The sequence below is a fragment of the Alligator sinensis genome, unplaced genomic scaffold, assembly GCF_000455745.1.
Source record: "Alligator sinensis unplaced genomic scaffold, ASM45574v1 scaffold387_3, whole genome shotgun sequence".
In the NCBI taxonomy this organism is placed as follows: Eukaryota; Metazoa; Chordata; order Crocodylia; family Alligatoridae; genus Alligator; species Alligator sinensis.
In genome coordinates, this window is record NW_005843027.1 from 17722 (window position 1) to 37249 (window position 19528).

General features: G+C 46.8%; 1 protein-coding gene across 8 annotated transcripts in view; it reads right to left on the reverse strand.

The window, feature by feature from the left end:
• Positions 1-318: 318 nt before the first annotated feature.
• The window catches only part of FRMPD3 (FERM and PDZ domain containing 3), a 155099-nt gene continuing 135889 nt past the window's right edge, over positions 319-19528 (reverse strand). For all 8 annotated transcript variants that reach the window (XM_025193214.1, XM_025193213.1, XM_025193212.1 and 5 more), the window contains 2 exons: positions 7917-8738; positions 319-5179 (listed from right to left, as the gene is read on the reverse strand). In XM_025193214.1, the coding sequence (XP_025048999.1) occupies positions 2295-5179; positions 7917-8738 (3707 nt within the window). In that variant the 3' untranslated portion in view covers positions 319-2294. The remainder of the gene's footprint in view (positions 5180-7916; positions 8739-19528) is intronic.

Here is a 19528-nt window from a genome sequence, read left to right on the forward strand (position 1 = left end):
GAAACAATTGTATAGTGTAGCACTTTGTGTGTTTTAAGCAGCTACTGCCTTTTATTCAAGAACTGACTGCATTTCAATGGCAGGGAAGTATATTTTGATGTTTACAAATGGTGCAACATATAAATAATAATCACTTCACAGTCTTAAGAACAGACACAAGGTGTGATTTGGGATTTTAAGATTAATATATTTAATCTTTCTTGCTTGTAAAACAAGACATAAATTTATGTATGTATATATATATATATATATATATAATTTATATATTTTTTTAATTTATATATACTATATACAGACAATAAAAAAAAACCCTCTGTATTAGACTGAGAGATTTAATGAAGGAATGATATAGGCATTATAGGGAGCTCAGGGGAACTCTTGGTTTCTTAATAAATAATTGACCAGGAAAGAAAAACATAGCTCCCTGTTAGCCTTCAGCATTGTAACAGGCATTGCCCACCATGGACTAAGTTCTGCTTTGGCTATTCCACTGTATGTTTTGCTACATGGTTCTTGAAAGCAGGAGATGAGAGGGTGCTCAGTCCATATAGTGAGATCCTCTCTTCCTCACTGATGACAATGGCCAAAGTCTGGTACAGCCATGGGCTAGGGAATGTTATTGCACTAGATAGAGGATGCATGTGTTAAAAGCACATTGTGCATTTCCATAACTCTTATGGAAGAACAAGAGATTTCAAATGTGCGTCTTGTATAAAAAATAGAGGTGGGAGATGATCCATCATACCTTCAAGGTCACTGATCAGCTCCATGCACTCTGCAAGCAATGGGGCACATTCACTGAGCTTACAGACTAGTCTCCTGTGTGACACCTGCCCCCACTAGTGAATCTAATTTCTCTTTTTTTCACGATACCAGGTATGCTCTAAAGAAGGACCCAGGGTTCCTTCCAGGACCTAGTCTTTCTAAGTATGCATGAGGTGGCGTTGGTAGAGTATTACAGGTGGGTGCCTGATCTTGAATTTCCTCTCAATGCTGCTGTGGAGGACAGGAAGGTGCACTGATGCACCAGTTAAGGCGCTCTGATTCATTAGGTTTAGAAGCTAGATTTGGTGCAGTGTCAAGGGAATGACAGAAATCAAGTAGGCACCATTTCACTATGTGTCTGGAAGTAAAAAAAACCAAGAATACTAAATAACATTTCTCTTGGCAATTTATCCAGCACAGATAGTAAGAGGATTCCCTCACACTGAGGGCCAGGGCTTCTGATAGGAGGCAGGTGGAACTGGCTGGTTCAAGCTGAGCCTGGGTATCTCAACCCCAGAGCATGTCTTGAACTGCAGCCTGATGTTACAGATGCAAATGAGTTGGGTTTATTCTCTGTTTCTCTCTCTGTTATGGACACTGACATGTTGTCACACAGGGCTGTAGACAGAGAGCTGAACCAAGCCCTGGAGAGGGGAGGTAAAGGAGGTCTCCCCATAGTTGCTAGCCCAGTTTCTGGCTTGTAATAACCACAGAATAGACTGGATTCCCTACGGGTTCTTTGATTCAGGTATCTCCATCCAGTAGAGGAAGAAGGCAAAGGCACCCTGCTTGGATAGATTAAGCTATAACTCTGGGGTGCCACATTGCACTACCTCTCTCCTGTTATCAGTACTAGTGCATGCACATCTGGGTTGGGATTGTGGAATCTGTTAGGGTAGTCCAACTCAACATCAGGTTTCTTGTACCCTCCCTACAGCATACCTCCTTCCCAGTCCCTAACCTCTCAGCAAGGATTGTTAGACTGAAGGTTCTGGCTGCTGCTGACTGAATGGTACATTTGCAATCTGGGCAACTCTGGAGGCATAAGAGCTGTTTACGTGGCAAAAACACTGGTTTGGCTCTGAATAGATCCTGGCTAAAGTTAAGCTAGTAGATCTCAGCTCAGTTCCTGCTAACAGAATAGCCCAGAGCACAATGACAAAGTAAAAAGTGTCAGCTCTCTACACAGGGGAGGCCCAGAACCAAATGAAACCAAACCAGCATGGAGACTGAATTACACCTCTCAGGTAAGGTCATTGCCAAGACAGTATGGGAAAGCATGCAGAGTGGCTGCCTGGAGCCCATTGACAGGCTTGTTAGACAGCTAACTAGGGGATGCAAGTTTTTCCTCCAAACTCCATCAATGTAACTATTCATTTAATAGAGAAGTAGAAGAATGTCTTTGCCTCTGGAACCCCTACTGGATGTAGGCCTTCCCTTCAGACACACACTCTCACTATACTGACGTGATGCAAGAACCACTGACGCGCAGCTCGGCATATACTGGCTCATTTGTTTTTGTAGTGGGTTTACTTATTGATCAGTGTCTTTAAGGAGCGTGTGAATGTGCTCATAACAGTCGCGACCGTGGTTGATTGGTGGGCCAGCTGCTCCGTCTGGTGGTGACTCAGCGTTCTGGCTGTTGACTCCTCTGCAGCCCTCAGCAAGAAAGTGTAGTTGCGCACCACCTCCTCTACCTTGGCCAGCAACTCCTGGCGCTGGGACTCGGAGCGCACAATATACACCAGCCTCACAAATGTCTCTATGAGGCTGCCTAGCACCTGGAAGCTGCTTGTGATTGCTGAGAGCATGTGTGTGGGGCTCTTATCAACAGCTGCCACCCTGCGGCAGGAGGCCCTAAACTCCTTGAACTTCAGGGCCAGCTCTTGCTTGTATTCAGCGAGCTGGGAGATGTAGGTTTTGCAGTCCCAAAGTTCAGGGCTCACCACACACTGCCTTAGAATGGTCAGGAGCTCATTCGTGTCTAGCTGCACTTGCAGAAACCCATCTGGCAATGAGTACACATGGCCTCGCAGGGCACTGATCTTAGCCAGGCTCCCTTCAAAGGTGGAGGTCCTTAAGTCTATTTCCTGGGTCTGGCTGTCATCAGGGCTGCTGCAGGCAGTGGCATCCAGAACCTGGAGTGTCCTGCTCATGACTGGGACCAACTGATTTTCCAGCTTCATGCCAGGGAGGATCTGCATGGGGATAGAGTAGGATAGCTCATCCTTCTCACTCCCATCATCTGCCACATCACACTTCCTGTAGTAGAAGCAATACCGGATGGAGCAACACTTCTCATCCTCCATGTCTTCATCCTGAAGCTCAGCATGACTTGGGTACATCTCCTCCTGGACAGAGAAGACTGCTGAGCTCTTCTGGTTCTTCTTTTCCTGTGCAATCTGAACGTAAGATGGGTCACCTCCTCGTGGGGATTCCTGTACCTTGCTCTTCAGAGCAGAGCCATGGATGCTGGGGTCTACCTCCTTCTGCAGACCTTTCTGCTTTGCTGGATAGACATTCTGGTAGATGTCAGAGGAGAGAGACGTTCGGTCAGTCTTGTCTATCTCACTGACACTGTAGTGGCGCATGAGCTTCTTGTAATGCGGTGCCCCCATGCACTCTCCACGGGAAGTGCATGTTGTCAAACAAGATACACTGTTCTCTGGATCCGATCGGCAGTCCCTGGACTCTAAGCTCATGGATCGTATCCGCCTGCCATTGGATGGGCTGCTCGTGCTTGAAAGCCTAACTGCTTCTGTCTGCTTCTGGTCATCTGTGGCCTTCTCCCTCCCTTGTCTCTCTGCTTCTGGTGCCACCAACTGGTTTGGGAGTGGCCTCACCCCTCTGCAAATCCGCTTGCAGTCACAGCTGCGCCTCTGTTCTCTGGACATCCCTGGGACCTTCTGCACAGGGCTGCTCCTCAGCTGACAGCTGCAGCGCCCAGGTATGGAAGGGTGCAGGTACTCCTGTGGAGGGACATCACCTTTTGTCTTTGGCTTGAGCAGCTCTTCTAGGAACTCCAGCTCATACTGTTTCACCTTCTGCAGCTGGGCCTGCCGCTCATCTGTCTCTTTCTTCAGCCGTGTTGGGAAGGTAGCAGAAAAGAGGTTCTTCAACCTGAAGGGGGCTTTGGGGACTTTGGGTTTAGCTGGGACATCAACATCTGGTGAAGTCACCTCCAGGACTTTTTCTGATTTCTTGGAAGGCACAGTGCTAATCTGTAGGCTCTCAGACCTGGGCACCAGCTGGATCTGCCCTTTGGGATCCTCACTGGTGGTCCTGAAGGTGCTACTTGGAGAGGCAGAGAGCAGACCACTACTTTCAGCTTTGAAGCTTTTGACAGAACTCTCATGTTGCGTATTCTCCCCTTGGTTTGAAGGAACAAAGTGTTTCTGAAAGGCATAGTTTGTAGCATCACTTCCTGCCTTCTGACTTGCCTCCCTGCTTGCTGGCTTCCCTGAAGGATCTTGGCTTCCTTTTTGCTGATAGCTCTTGGAGGGAAATGACTTGGTGGGCAGCTTTTCATTGCCCACTGGGGAGAGATGGAACTCTTCGACCCTACTGCTTGCAGATTCTTTAGGGCTTGGACAGGCTTCATCTTGTGGCTGTTGAGGCTGCTGCTGTTGAGGCTGCTGCTGTTGTTGGCAATTGCATAAAGTCTCTATAGCTAGCTCACTCCCTTTTAATTTTAAATGTTTGCTGCTAGATGCTTCACAGCTTTTGGTCCCATTGGTTTGCTTGTCTTCTTTCAGAGTTGCCATCGTGGCTGCCCCCTGGGAAGGCAAACCCTTACTGTTAGCAGCTTGCTGCAAAGCAGCTGAAATGATGGCAGGCGTCATGCCACTCTTAGGGTCCAGAATTAGCTTGGGGCTCAGCCGGACTTCTTTGGGTATCTTCTCTCGTAGGTCTTTCACCTGCTCTCCACTCAAGGCAGCAGCCGCAGCATGCAGTGACACCTCAAAGGCAGCTTTAGAGAGGCTGGCACCTTTGCACTCAGAGCCTGGTACCAACACACTCCTGTTCTGCTCATTAAGCTGGGGGGACAACATTGGCTGGACAGCCAGGGTGTAGCTCCGCTCCATGTGCTGCTGCTCCTGTTTACTCCTGCCATTAGTGAGATTGGGGCTTTGGTTAGAGAAAGCTGGTTTCAATGATGGGCCTGGCTCCTGGCGTGCAAGGGGGTAGGGAGAAGTAAGCACAGCCTGGGCTGTGCAGCTCTGGATACGGAAAGGAAGGTCCTTCCTGGTGAGCAGGTTTTCTTTGTTGATGTGCTGGGCCAGGAAGTAGGCTGCATTCTGGTGCTGCTTCATAGCTGAGACCATCTCTGAGACATCAGTCAGCTCAGAAGAGTTTGTTTCATGGCCAGAATCCAAGGATGATTCAGGGGTGATGGCAGCCAGAACAATCAGACCTGAGGAAACATAAGAGGAATATGGAGATGACAAACAATTTGGAAGAGAGAGGAACGTAGAGGGTCAGAAGAACCACAGAAAGGCAGAAAGGAGATTTTCAATGGTGGAACCTCAGTTACTTCCTCCCACCAAAACCTTCATGAAAAACATCTCTGGGGCTCAGAAGAGTTTCTAGTAGCTCGCCTGCTCTGGGCTATGCTTGTACTGGTGATCAGGAATCCTTTCCAGGCAATTTCAATTAAGACCAATTGCCAGCATCTGCCTGGGTAACTACCTCAACTCAGTGAGAGCACTTGTCCTGGAAAAAGGCTGTGGGAAGGAGTCCAGAGTTAGGAACTGCCTGATCACAGGGAGTTGTCTGGAGCAATAAGGAAAATCTGGTGACAACAGCAGTGCTGTAGTGAGCAGGGCAGCATGTGAGAACTGGGCCACTTGGCTGGTGCAGTTATATCATTTATGCAGCCTAGACGAATCCATTTGATAGCACAGTTGTACCTAAAGGGAAGCCAAGCTGGTGCCACTGTGAGGTCGTTTGGGTTATCCAGGGGTTAGTTGAGGTTACTGTACTGATTTGTTAGTCTTCACCACCCTTTTACCAACCTACTCACATCAAGAGAGATGGTGAACTTTAACTGGGCTTCATTCAAAGGCAAGAGTTGCCTTTGAAGAGGTTGACTGAATGTTTTCCATTTGGAGAGGCCTGGTGCTCAGGGAAAGTGACAGCACCTTCACTGCCAAGCAGCAGGGGCATGGGTTACAATGGAGCTTGCCAGAAGCAGGTGCAAGAGAACCAGGATGTTACAGTGCAGGTGCCCACTGTAACAGGTGGCTTCATGAAGATGAAGATGCTGTGCTGTGCTGTGCTTGGGGATGATAGTGTCATCTGTACAGAACACACAGTCTCAGACCATCAGCCTTGGGTGGGAGAGACTGTGGCTTGGGAATTGGTAATGGAGTCTTTCATTTCTAGGTCATTGGTTCAAATCCATCTCACATTCCTAGTGACTGAAAACCATTACCCCCTGACAGCTGCCTGTATGAAATCAGCCTGGGTCTCATTCCAGTTCACAGAGGACAGGTGTCTTCTTCAGAACTGACACGAACTGTTCCGATGAGAAAGTGAATGTGCCAGAAAGGCTAAACTCTCCCTTCAGTCTGAGAGATGGTCCTACTAGAATCATGCAGAAATGCATTGTCAGGCTGCAGTTTGGGGAGGGAAGCAGCTGCTTCTCCTGCTGACCACATTGTGCCTGCTCTGTGGGCAAATAGAGGAAAACTGTCAGCCTAGCACCATTCACACTTCAACTAAAGCTACTCCTAGGGAGGTCTTTCTCTCCTTTGGGAAAGGATGGGACAGAGCTGTTCTTGTCCATGCATTGTGTGGTCAGCTGACCCAGCAGCTTCCTCGAAAATAGCATCACCCTGAGTTCTCTGATGAGCTGTCTGAGTAGGCTTCCCTCTGGGTATATGGGTTATTTAGGTGCCATGCACCAACTTTGCTGTTGACAGGAAGGGTCACAAACCAGTGAGTCATTCACCACCATTGTTTCTACCCTGCCTGGAAAGAATCCCCCAAATTGCCTGTAATCTCATCACAACACGTCAATGAACCCATGACACATTGTGGCAAAACCTTTCCCAGGTTCTGTCACAGGGGATGAGAGTGGGTAGGATTTTTGGACTCTGCATAGCCCAGAAAACTCCCTGCATACCATACTGCACTGCTCTGCCAGGGGTCCTTTTGCACTGGCTTGTGGACAGTCCTAGGGTGCAGGTAGTTAGTAGACCTACCAAATGCAGAAAAGCAGTGCACCAGCCCTGCTTAGAGGCTTCTGGGTGGTTCCACTATCATTGTGCTTCATGGAAAAGAGGATTCCTGTAGCAGGCTGCATGCCTCAGGGGCTGTAGCCCAGCTGGAAGCAGGCAGAGGTTGATTCCGGCTGCCTTGATGGACTGGGCCAGCTGATAATGATAACTGGTTGGCCCAGTGGGAGTTAAAAAGATCCCAGAGGAGAAAGACAGAAGGGTTGTGGGGCTGCAGGTGGAAGTCTGAGCCAGAGAACTTTCCCTGGGCCAAAGAGTGCAACAGAAGCTGAACATAGCTGAGGTAGACTCCTGAATGAGCCCTGAGCCCCACTTCAGAGCTGCTGCTCTCCTGGAGGTCTGGAAGAAGATCATGAGTGAAGCTGAGAGACTGTGAGTTTGCTGGAGGCAACAGGAGAGAGAGAAAGGAGAGTGAAGGCTAGTAGCTGCAGCACCAAGCCCAAGCACTTTCTTCAGGTCTGGGAAAAGGCCCTGTGCTATTTGTGTGTTTGTTTTTGTAGATTGTTTACACTGATTCCTTCCAGGAAGGAGCTTCCCCTGGGGAAACAAAGGCTGTAAACAAAGACTGCCTGAGCTGAGCTATCTCCAACCTGCTATAATTCCATATGCTGGTCCCCAGATCTTGCCAGCCCCAGCCTGCCTCCTAGTCCCTCCACTCTTTCTGGGAATTGGCTCTTTACTAAGCTTCCCTCCACAGCAAATCATACCTCAGACAGAGACAGAGAGAGAAGAGAGGGCACGGGTGAAAGGAGAGGGGAGGGCAGAGCACAGATGTGCATATGTGAATGAACACACACACATACACACATGCACACAAATGTACCCAATGTACACAAATTTGTACACAGATTTGTACATATGAAAGGGAAGGAAAGGGATAGGGAAGAAGAAAGGCACTGCCCTCTCCATTACCTGCTGTCTGCTGTGGCTGGGGGTGTGGACAATCCTCTGAAGCAGCCAGGGCTTCCAGAGCCTGCAGGGTTGACACCAGGGCATCGTCCAGCTCCTGAGCATGGTCTCGGACAGTACGTGTCTGCACACTGTCTATGAGGGTCACTGGGATCTCGTCGTACAGGATTCCGCAGAGGTGCCGGCCCTGCTCCTGGCTCTGTGCAGCAGCCCGGCGCTTGGGGTCATCCTCATCAGAGCTGTTATCTCGAAAGCCAGGAGGTGGAGCAGCTATCGCAGGAAGCAAGGCAGTGGTCTCATCCTCTTCCTCGTCGCTCCCTGGAGGAGGAAGGGACATCAAATCAACCATGTTGTCACGGGAGCTGCCAGGCTTGCTGCCTTTCCGGGAAGCCAGCCTGCTCTTGATTTTGGTTTTGCAGGAGTCACAATAGAAGTGCATGGTGTCATTCCTTGTGTGGCTGTCCATAGTGTTGGCCCTTGCCCTCATTGCATGGCGGTCCCGATCGAGGCCATCTGGGTTGTACTCATTGGCAGCACTGTCGTAGCCTTGGCCAGAGCTTTTGGAAGTAGGGTCAGATTTGGTCCTGGGCCTAGTTTCCTCAAAGAAGATCAAGTTTTCATTGATGTCCGTCCTGTTCTCTCGTTCCTTCCTCTGTTCCCGCATGTGCAGGTAACAAAAGCTGACGAGCTCCGAGTCCGATGCCTTGGAAACTCGAGGGTTGGGCTCCCCAGGGCCGGAGGCAGCACCACCCAAGAACCCGCTCTCTTTCTTTCCCACATGCCCCGTTGCAGTGGGCCGGTGGATGTTGTGCGCATTGATGTAATCTGAATCAAAACCACATTTGTAATATTAGAACAGCACCCATGATGAGGCAGGGCAGGTAGGAAATCCATCATGCACCCTGCCTCAGCTTTAAACCCGTTTCGGTGTTAGAGTGGACTTGGAACAGGCAGCAACACCGCATGCACATTTTGCCTGGACATAGCTGCTTGCTCTCCTGCAACACACCCACAGCGTCTTCCAGCTTGGTTGGTGCAGTCCCCACTCTGATGGAACCCACTTGACGTACCCCCCAGCATTCTGTACATTGGGAGACGTTATACACAGAATCAACACACAGAAAGCATGGGAATATAGGTTAGGAAGGGACCAAGAAAAGTCAGCTAGTTGACCCCTCTCCCTGCTGTTTCAGGCTAAATATACAGAGACTATTTTTCACAGGTGTTTGTTTCACCTGTTCTCTACAGTGAAGGAGATTCTATATCCTCCCTAAGCATGCCAGTCCACTGCTTAACCATCCTTAGTGCTAGAAAGTCACTTCTTAAATCTCTTCTGCTGCTACTTTAGCTTATTTCTTGTCCTTTCCCCAGTGGATGTGGAGAACAAGTGATCATCATTCTTTTCATAACAGCCTTTTCTATCCTGGAAAGTTGGTATTTTTTCCCCTCAGTTTTTTCTTCTCTGGACCAAACAAACCCAGTTCCTTCATCCTTTTCTCTGGCCTTGTCCGCTGAGCTTCCTGTCATTCTTGTTGCTCTCCGCTGGATTCTCTTTGACATGCACCAAAATATAATTTTTGGGCCCTGTCATGTGAAGAGAAACAGGTGGCAGCAGTCTCAGCAGAAAGGCAACCTACAGCACACTAAACAGTGTTGTGCACAGTGCTTGTGGAAAATATTGCCTAGATCTAGTCAAGGCAAAGGTTGAATGCCAGGTGCATGAAGCAGCGTAGGAGAGATCTTCTGCTTGAACAAACCCTCTGTTCAGCAGCACCTTCCAGGATCCATTAACTTGACTCTTCAGTCACATCCAATGACTTATCCATTTTAAGACCAGAAGTGACAGTTGAGATCCTCTAGTCTGACCTCCTGCATAGCACAGGCCCAACAGAATTTCACTCAGTTGTTCAGCTTATGGCTGAACTAGTTACCTTTGGGAGAAATGTAAAGCCTTCAAATGGTGGTAATTTGTTCCAATGGTTAATTACTCTTCCTGTTAAGGACCTATGCCTTATTTCCACTTACAATTTGTATAGTTTCAACTTCTGGCCACTGGGTCTTGTTGATGTTAAGAACCTTATGCTCTCAGTAGTAAACATTATGCATGGAGTGTCCCTGTCTTGAGAGAGAATTTTCTTTGTGCAAGGCAAGAAGTTGAAATACTACTTGAACTGCCTATATAAAAATTCTGGCATCAGAGGCTTTCTGACTGCATCACTGACTGAACTGTGCAGTTTCACTGAGAAGCAGCACTGGGGGGAACACAATCTCCTTGTTACAAAATATAAATTAAATCAAATAAATCCTAATTAAATTCAGTAGCTCAGCACACTGGGCGATTTGTTTCCCCAAATGCAGATATGTATTAAACTGTTCATTATCTGCAATGTTAAAGCACTGGTGAAAACTATATACATCTTTCATGGATACCTTAGTACCCAGGAGCAATGTCCATGTAGCTAGCTATGAAGCTGTGAGAGCTCTTACATAAGGAAAACCTGTTCTCTTAGGGACTGCATGACCTGTAGCTGAGTTTGCAGGGTACTAATTCAAAGCCAATTCAAAGCTAATCCAAAACTATTTCAACAGAATAATTAAGGACTGACTGGATCACCACCACTGAAAGCCTCTTCCAGGAGGTGGGAATCCTTCAGGTCTGGGTTACAGAGAGTGGATGGGGTGGACTGTTTAAACATAGAAATATGTGGTTTTAGTGACTGTGCAACCTGATGCTTGGAAGCGAGGAACCCTCCAGTTTCTACCCTGTCCTCATGCCCTTACAACCCACCAGTGTCATTTCAACCAAAGAACCCGCTCTCATCATCCCAAGCATGGGGAGGACTGCTGGGAAACACAGCCTCCCCCTTTTCTGCTCTCCTTTACCTCCTGATTCCAGGGTTGAGGATGTGGCTGCCCCTGAAGACCTCTCATAAAGAAGGGAGCAGGAGGTTGGATTCGGGACTGGGAAATCAGGTTGTTTATGAGCCAGTTTTGGGCACTAGTCACCTACCCCTGAAGCTGATCTCTTGCCTGTTTTTGAAAAGGGAAATGTGGGAACTACAAAGGGGTCTGCTGCATAGACTAGTCCTCCTGTGCTCTGGCTGTCTGTGCTTCTCTGGTTTCTGGGAAAGTGTAATTCTAGCAAAGAGCTGAGATTAACAACAGTGGGCTAACACCACGGTTGTTAAAGACTTTTACTGGGGAGGACATATGACCTGACTGACTGGTGAGGGCAGGTGATGTGGTGTATTGCATCAAGGGGAGATGTAGGGAGACTGATTTAACTGATGGCATCGGCACAGAATATTCCTTTGTAAAAAAGTCTGCAGTACTGCAGGAGACTTTAATAGGCCTCAGGGAAGATGGATGTGTTCCTCTCCCAGGCAAAGAGCACAAACTGGGGCTTGATTTTACAGCCAAAGATTTGGCACAGTCTGATTGCAGCCTGGACATTCAAAGCTTGGGCTAACTTGACTCATCCCATTGGGGCTCCCTTATCACTGCAGAGATGTGTAGTAATGATATAGACAGTTCCCTCTCACTGTGATGTTTCTGGCTTCTGACAACTCAGCCTCAACCTCAGCAGGATTTAAATATGGGCAGAATGTATGTTTTCCAGTCAAGACTACAGGCACCCTTTCTGAACCACACCTGACTATCTGGGCTAGGCATACTGTTTGCCTACAGCCCAGAGGGGCACTTACTCAGAGTAAGTAAGTCCCTACTTACTCTGGGTAAGTAGCCCTCAGGGCTACTTACTATAGCCCTGAGGGTGTCCTAGCTCAAGGCTGCACAACTGGTGGCCAGTGGGTGCATGCAGACTGCAAGGAGTTAGTTGGTGCCCCCCGGGCTCCCAGGCCCCTGCTCCCCTATTGCTTTGGCTGCAGCAGCAGCTGGGGTCTCTAGGCTTCCCGTCTGGTTTCTGCTTTGCCTGTCCCTGGAGAGGCAGTGCTGGGAACAGTGGTGAGAAGTGGTGGGGGTGTGGGCTGCCACCTGTGCATATGGTGGAGTGGTGGTTGGGGGTGGGGAGCTCCTGTATGCACAGTGGAGCAGTAGGGGGTGGTGCCCATGCAGTAGTGGTCAGGGGGCCCTTGGCTCACACTATTGTGGCCAGTGCTGCTTGCAGCCCCTGCTGGGGTGCAGCCATTACCTACTTGGACAGCCCTGTTCTAGCTTTTCTGCAATTGTGTCTCCACCCTACAGGGAGAATAGCAGTTGGATCCAATGAGCCATGGATCCATCACCTCATTCTAGCCCTTGTCCCAACCAGCTGTTCAAGGGCAGGTGTATGAGAACACAGGGAGCTCCCTCTGAAGAGGGCAGTAGGCTCTTGGTGGCTGCAGAGGAAGGGGCAGGTTCAGCCCTGAGATTTATCTTCCAGTCACAAAACCGAGACCCCATCTCAGACTAAGCGGTAAATCCCCAAGTGTGTCTCAGTGAGGAAGGATCCCCTCAGTGTGGCTGCTGTTATGGCTGCCATCCTCTGCACTGGTAGCTTTCGTATATGCCAAGATTGCTAGAAGCTGGCTACTGATTTTGAGTGCCCAACACAAGACCCCTAAAAGGGGCTTGCTCTCTGGACAAGCTGGGCCTCAGCCCTCTGAAAACCCAGTCCCTTCAAGAGCACACTTCAAGGTGTTTTGAACAGGATACCTAAGAACCAAGGTAACCACAATTCTTAGTCCCTTTTGGAAAATCTTGGCCATGCACCTCCCATTATAAAGCACAATGATAACAATGGCAGAATCCCCCAGCACAGTTCATCAAACATCCAATGGAGGAGGTGAGTGTTTCCACATCAGCACTTGTACAAAGGCAGTAGGAATATGCTCCCAGGTATGTACCCTTTATGCGATACCTCTGTTCAACATCATCTCTTTGGAGGCCTGAAAAATACATACAGACTGCAGGTTCATGCCCACAGCTCTTGTGATGTGTCTCCACAGGAGCAGACAAGCTGTGCTATGAGAATCCAGTGTTTCTTTTAACTGGCAGAATGACAGGCCTTTTTAAATGGCTAATACACGCTGTGTCAGTTTAGATCTGCCTTGCAGAACAGATACTAAGCAATTCTAATATGGGTTGGAATTCGCTATGAGGTGGATGTAATTATTGCTGCTTTCCAGAGACAGAGAAACTGAAACACTGAAAACTTGAGTCCTTTGGCCAAGGTCACACAGCAAGGCAGCAGCACAGGCCAAACCCCTGTCTTGTGATACCTACTTCCTTCTCTTAATACCATCCTTCCCTGTAAAAATGGTCCCTATCAGTTCTGCTTCCACACCAATGCACAGAGGATATTACAGAGTGAATCCCCTTTCTCCCCGAACTATGGTGAGTAGTCTGAAGGCCCAGCTGTGGAGCTCTGTAAGTTTCATGCCAAAAAAGACATGGAGGAGGCAGGGAAAAATACTAGAAAGACAAGAGGTAGTCAGGAGAGGGGCAACCCTGCCCATAACACACATGGAAGAGGTTGGTTTTGAACAAGCAGCTCTATGATTGGCACACCAGGCAAACCATCCCTGGCCCATCTCCCACAGACTGTCAGCTGCTCTTCCCAGTATAACTTGCTGGAGCAGGGGGTTTGAGACAGGGAGCCAATCCCTGCTCCTTTGTGGCCCGCACCTGTGCCTTTAGCTGGGCAGCAACAGGGCCAGGCTGAGGTACTCACTGGGAAGGGAAAAAGAAGGACCCTCTAGGGCTAGCTGAAAAAGCCCCCACCTGAAAGTTGTGCTTGGCCCACCACTTTTCCTGAGGCATAGGAAGAAGGTGTTTCCTAGCCAGACTCAGGGACTGGCCCTAACCTAGAGATGTGAAGGCCCAGAAGAAAAACAGAAAAATTCAGAAAAAAACAATTTTCCCCCATTTTTTCCAAGGACTTTTTTGTTTTTTTCTGAAAAATTGGAAAAATGGAAACATTTTGGAAAAATTAAAAAAACCTCTTATGAAACAGTTTTCTTTTAGAATAATTAACAAAATGTTTAAGACAAGGTGTTCATATATTGCTACCTTTTACTCCCCAAAAATGTTTTCTAATAACTATGTAATAGGAAGACTTTTATGTAAGACTATCTACAGTATCAGATCATTACAATTCCTGTACACCGAGGACAAGCAGTACAGTACAACTCTCAAATGCAAGACCAAGATGCATTTCTAACCCCCGGGGGCACTGCCATTTTCACAAGAGAAGGAAGAAAGATTCAGTGCCTTTTTTGCTTGTGGACTTTCACTATTGTTGACTTTTGATTTAGAGGTTGGTGGATCTGCTCCCGTCCTTCTGACTAGGCTCAAAGGACTGTGACTGGATACTGGCAGCAGCATCCATTCATTCCTGTAGAGATTAGAAACAAGGAGCTTATTGCCCTGCTTGCTCAAAAGCCTCAGGAAAGGAGACAGAGCAAGTCTAAAGGTTTTGGAGTTGGAAGGAGCCTGCCTCCTCCTTGCCCTGTGACCTTGAGATCCACAGAAATACAGGAGCAGCACAAAGGAGCTGAAAGAAAGTATACTTCTTTATTGAAAGGTAAGAGTTTAAATTTCTCTGAATTCAGTATATTAAACTATATTTTAGCTGCATTAGTATATTTTCATAACCTATTTTCATCCTCGGGGATGATTGCTCAAGGGCAACCAGCATGGTTTCATTAGGGGCAGGTCATGTCAGACCAACCTGATTGCCTTTTACGATCAGGTCACAAAAGCATTGGATGCAGGTGTCGCCGTGAATGTAGTCTTTCTGGACTTCAGCAAGGCCTTTGAAACTGTCGACCACCCCATCCTCATTAAAAAACTAGGTGCCTGTGGCATTGATGCCTACACGGTCAAATGGATTGCAAATTGGCTGAAGGGTGGTACTCAGAGGGTGGTGGTGGATGGGTCATATTCGACCTGGGGGGAAGTGGGCAGAGGAGTCCCCCAGGGCTCGGTTCTTGGGCCCGCACTGTTCAATTTCTTTATCAGCGATTTGGACGACAGGGTGAAAAGCAACCTGTTTAAATTTGTTGATGATACCAAAATTTGGGGTGAGGTGGGCACGCTAGTAGGGAGGGAAAGACTGCAGCAAGACCTGGATAGGTTGCAGGGGTAGGCTAACAAAAACAGGGTGCTTTTCAATACTGACAAGTGCAGGGTGCTGCACTTGGGCAGTAGTAACCAGCAGTACACTTATAAGATGGGAAACTTCCTTCTTGAGAGCATGGAGGCAGAAAGGGATCTTGGAGACATTATTGACTCCAAGATGAACATGGGCCGACAATGCGAGGTCACGGTCGGCAGGGCTAACCGGACCTTATCGTGCATCCACAGGTGCATCTCAAGTAGGTCCAAGGAGGTGATCCTCCCCCTCTACGTGACACTGGTCAGGCCGCAGCTGGAGTACTGTGTCCAGTTCTGGGCACCCCACTTCAAGAGGGATGTGGACCACATTGAGAGTGTCCAGAGGAGGACCACCCGCATGATCTAGGGACAGCAGGGCAGACCCTACAATGAGAGACTACGGGACCTGAACCTATTCAGCCTTCACAAGAGAAGGCTGAGGGGGGACCTGGTGACCATCTATAAACTCACTAGAGGGGACCAGAAGGGTTTGGGGGAGACCTTGTTTCCCCTAGCGCCACCCGGGATAACAAGGAATAACGGCCACAAGTTGTTGGAGAGTAGGTTTAGATTAGACGTCTGTAAGAACTACTTTACAGTTAGGGCGGCTAGGATCTGGAACCAACTTCCAAGGGAAGTGGTGCTGGCTCCTACCCTGGGGTGACAAATCACCCAACCTTAGCAGTGAAATGAGGCCTGCAGGGCAGGGAAGTTGTTCACAGTTAACTCTGAGGAGGCCTCTCCTCCATCCATTACTAAATTTGTACGTGCTGTAGCTTAGTGTTTATATATGCAAGCTAGCCACTAAATTACATTTTTCTTTTTTCTCCCTCAGCAAAATGGTGCAACCAACTTCTAGCATATGGAAACATTTCCACACTGCAAGTTATTATGAGAAAAACATGTGATTTGCAAATATTGTCAAATGAAATATGCATTTTCAAATGCTACTAGGATGACCAAACACATCCTTGTATGTAAGAAGTGTCCTACAGACATTAAATAATCCTTCCTGGGTGTAAGTGAGGAGGAGGCAGATTGTGATAATGAAAGTGCAAGTAGCTCTTTCCAACATTCTTGATCCAGAAGTCCTCCTGCTGCTGCTGCTTCTTTTCCTATAACATCAGCATCACAAAGGGTTGCCCAATCAACATCCTCAAGTAACCAAATATTGCAACCAACTGTATACAAAAGACTCAATAGCTTCATTTCTAGACAAGATGACACCTGAAGATCAGGGGAAAAATGACCAAGCTCTTGCAAAAGCAATATATTCAATAACTGAAAATGCATACTGGCAGGAAGCTTTTAAATTACTAAGACCATCATACCGTTTGCACAGCAGACATTCTTTGAGCAAGCCTCTTTTAGTTTCAGAATATGAACGTGTAATGCAATCTGTGCAAGGAAGAATCAATGAAGTACTGTGTCTTGTAGTACTTACAGATGGATGGACAAATGTGTGGGGAGAAGGAATCATAAACTTTGTGATAACAACACCTCAACCAGTTTTTTATAGATGCATTAAAACAGGAGAGAACACGCGTACTGCTGAGTATATCAGTAGTAAAATATATGAAGTCCTACAGAAGATTGGGAGTGGGAAAGTATTTGCTTTGCTGACTAACAATGCAAGTAATATGAAAGCAGCATGGGAGATCATAATGAATAAATATCCACATATTACTGCAATAGGATGTGCATCCCATGGGCTAAACTTGCTTCTTAATGACATCATGAAGTTGGACAATGCAGAAGTTCTATAGAAGAGCAAAACAAGTTATAAAACATGTAAAAGCTACTCATATTGTAGCTGCAGTCTTTAAGAAGAAGCAGGAAGAAAAGAATGCAAAGAATAAAATAGTGACACTCAAACTGTAGTAATGTAGTGATCTAATTTGAAAGATTACTAAAAACAAAGAAGCTCTTCAAGAAACAGTAATAACTGAGGATCTTAAAGTATCCAGAAACATAAGGAACACTGTCTTTGATGAAGATGTCTTCTGGGTTCAGCTGCAGAACTCCCTGAAGATTCTAAAGCCAATTTCTTCAGCAATCACTGCATCTGAATCAGACAGTACACTTTTGTCAGACATTCCTTACCAAATGGCCCAGATAAAATCAACTGTTTTTGAGACTCTAAATATATCTCCACTTACAAGTACAGAAGAAAGAAAAGTGAAAGACTTTATTAACAGATGGGAAGAATTTTGTTGCCAATCACTTCATGCTGTTGCAAATCTCTTGAATCCAAGATTCAAAGGCAGACATTTTAGTGATGATAGCACTGCTACTGCATTTGGTTGGGTTACAAAACAAGTAACACACTTAGGACTTAATGTTGGAAAGGTACTTTCATATGTTGCAGAATACAGAACATCTTCAGGTATTTGGTCCAGGAATGCAGTCTGGGACTCTGCCAAGCATATCCCTCCTGCAACATAGTGGTAAGGCCTTTGCACAACACAGCCTCTGACTCCTCTTGCTTCTCGCCTGCTTCAGATTCCTCCATCTTCTGCAGCATGTGAAAGAAACTGATCCATGTTTGGAAATACTCACATCAATCAAGAAATAAACTAACATGTGAAAGAGTAGAGAATCTTGTCTCAATCTGGGCAAACTTTCAGTTTTCAAAAGTCCATGAAGATGATGAAAATGAAGTATCAGATAGTGATAGCTCAGAAAATGAGACTGATTAGACAAAGTTTCATGTAGCAAAATTTGTATTCAACGAGTCTTGGTTTTTTTCTCTTTTTCTAAAGATGAGTGCTTTCTGTATCTGCTTGACACTGTGGAGGAGACTAGGTCCAGAATACATAATAACTTTCTTTGTTTTACTGTCTCAATAGTTTCTTCTGTTTTCAACTTTAATTTTTGCCTGCTTCTCATAAACTGGCAAAAACTATGAGATGCTAGGTTCCTTAGAGTTCAGCAGCTTGTAGCTCCATTTGTAAGAAAAATTAAAAACAATTTAAAGTAAATTCAATTAGTAAATTTGTAATTATTGTCTGAATAAACTATACTTTTAAATTTAATAAATATACCAAACATGATAATTTTATGAGCAAACCAAGTTATACATTATACATTTTATGTTCTTAAAGGAGCAACATGAATTTAGATCTGTAAAGGATGCTAAGAAAATAAGCATTACATATATTTAATTTTTTCCCAAAATGTCCATTTTTTCCAGAAAAAAACGGAAAAAAACGTTTTTTCCCCATTGCTGCAAAATTTCCAGAAATTTTACATCTCTGCCCTAATGTATGGTGGGCAGGCACTTTGGGGCTTGAAGCCCTGCCAGGGGTTTTTGGCTACTCTACCGTTCTACAACTTAGTGGCTAGTGCTGTTCTGGGGCTTGGGCTGGGGCCTTAATCTGTGAGGCTGTAGCCTTGTTCTCCTTTCTTTAGCCAGCTAGGACACTGGAGACTCTGAAGCAAGGCCTAGGCTTTGAGGACTTGGCTCCATGAGTGTCATTCCGAGAGGGAGGAGAAGGAGATAAAAAAGTTAATTAAAAATAAGAACATCCAGAAGAACATGCAGAAAAAGTGAGGTCTTGAACCAGCAGCTTTGCTGGGCCATCTGCCATCCTTCCCCAATCAGACACAGTGACATGGCCTCTCTGCAGGACATTTACAGTTTGGGGGTTGGGACTGGGGCTCCCTCAGTGTCATACCAAGGGGGAAGGGAAGGGGGCTGTAAGAAAATTAAGAGGCAGGAAGGAGGGGGAACAACCATGCCCATGACACACAAAAAAGAGGAAGGTGCTGAACTGGTGGCTTTGGCACTGACATGCAAAGCACACAACAACTGGGTTTGCATGTCCCTGCCAGGGATGTTGGGCCGCTCTGTCTCTCTACATCAGGGGTGTCCAACCTTTTTGAATGTGGGGCTGGATCACGAACTTTTTATCACCCAGTGGGCCTGCGAGCCATATTCAAAGACCTCGCAGGAAGTGGTATCACATCAGGAAGTGATATCACATGACCTTTGACACCAATGAAGTTGCAGGAAGTGACAAAGAAATGGGTCTAAATAACCAGTTCAAAACTCTCCCTCTATAGCATCCACCTCTGCCACTGTTCGGGACAGGATACTGAGCTAGATGGACCACGGGGCTGACCAAGCATGGCACTTTTTATGCTCTTATGTTCAGAAGCTCTTATGTTCTTTGGCTGAGCTTCCAAACTATGGCTGAGATTTGCAAAAAGGGGTAGATAGGCATGTTACAAAGTTGTCATAAAAGATTTGGAGCCCTCTAAATCCCATTCATTTTAATGGAAGTTGGCCTTTTGACTCAGCTTTGAAAATCTCAGCCCAAGGTGCCAACCAAATAAGTCAAAATATATCCTGCATTCCTATGCAGTGCATCTATGTGGGGCTCTCCAAGCATTTTACAAACATGAAATGAACCTCAGGATGAGCCCAGCCAGAGGAGCAGGGGATCAGCTGCACTTTCCCCCTACCTGTGCTAGTCAGTCCCGAGCGGCACAAAGCTCCGCCCCCACTTCCCCTGGCC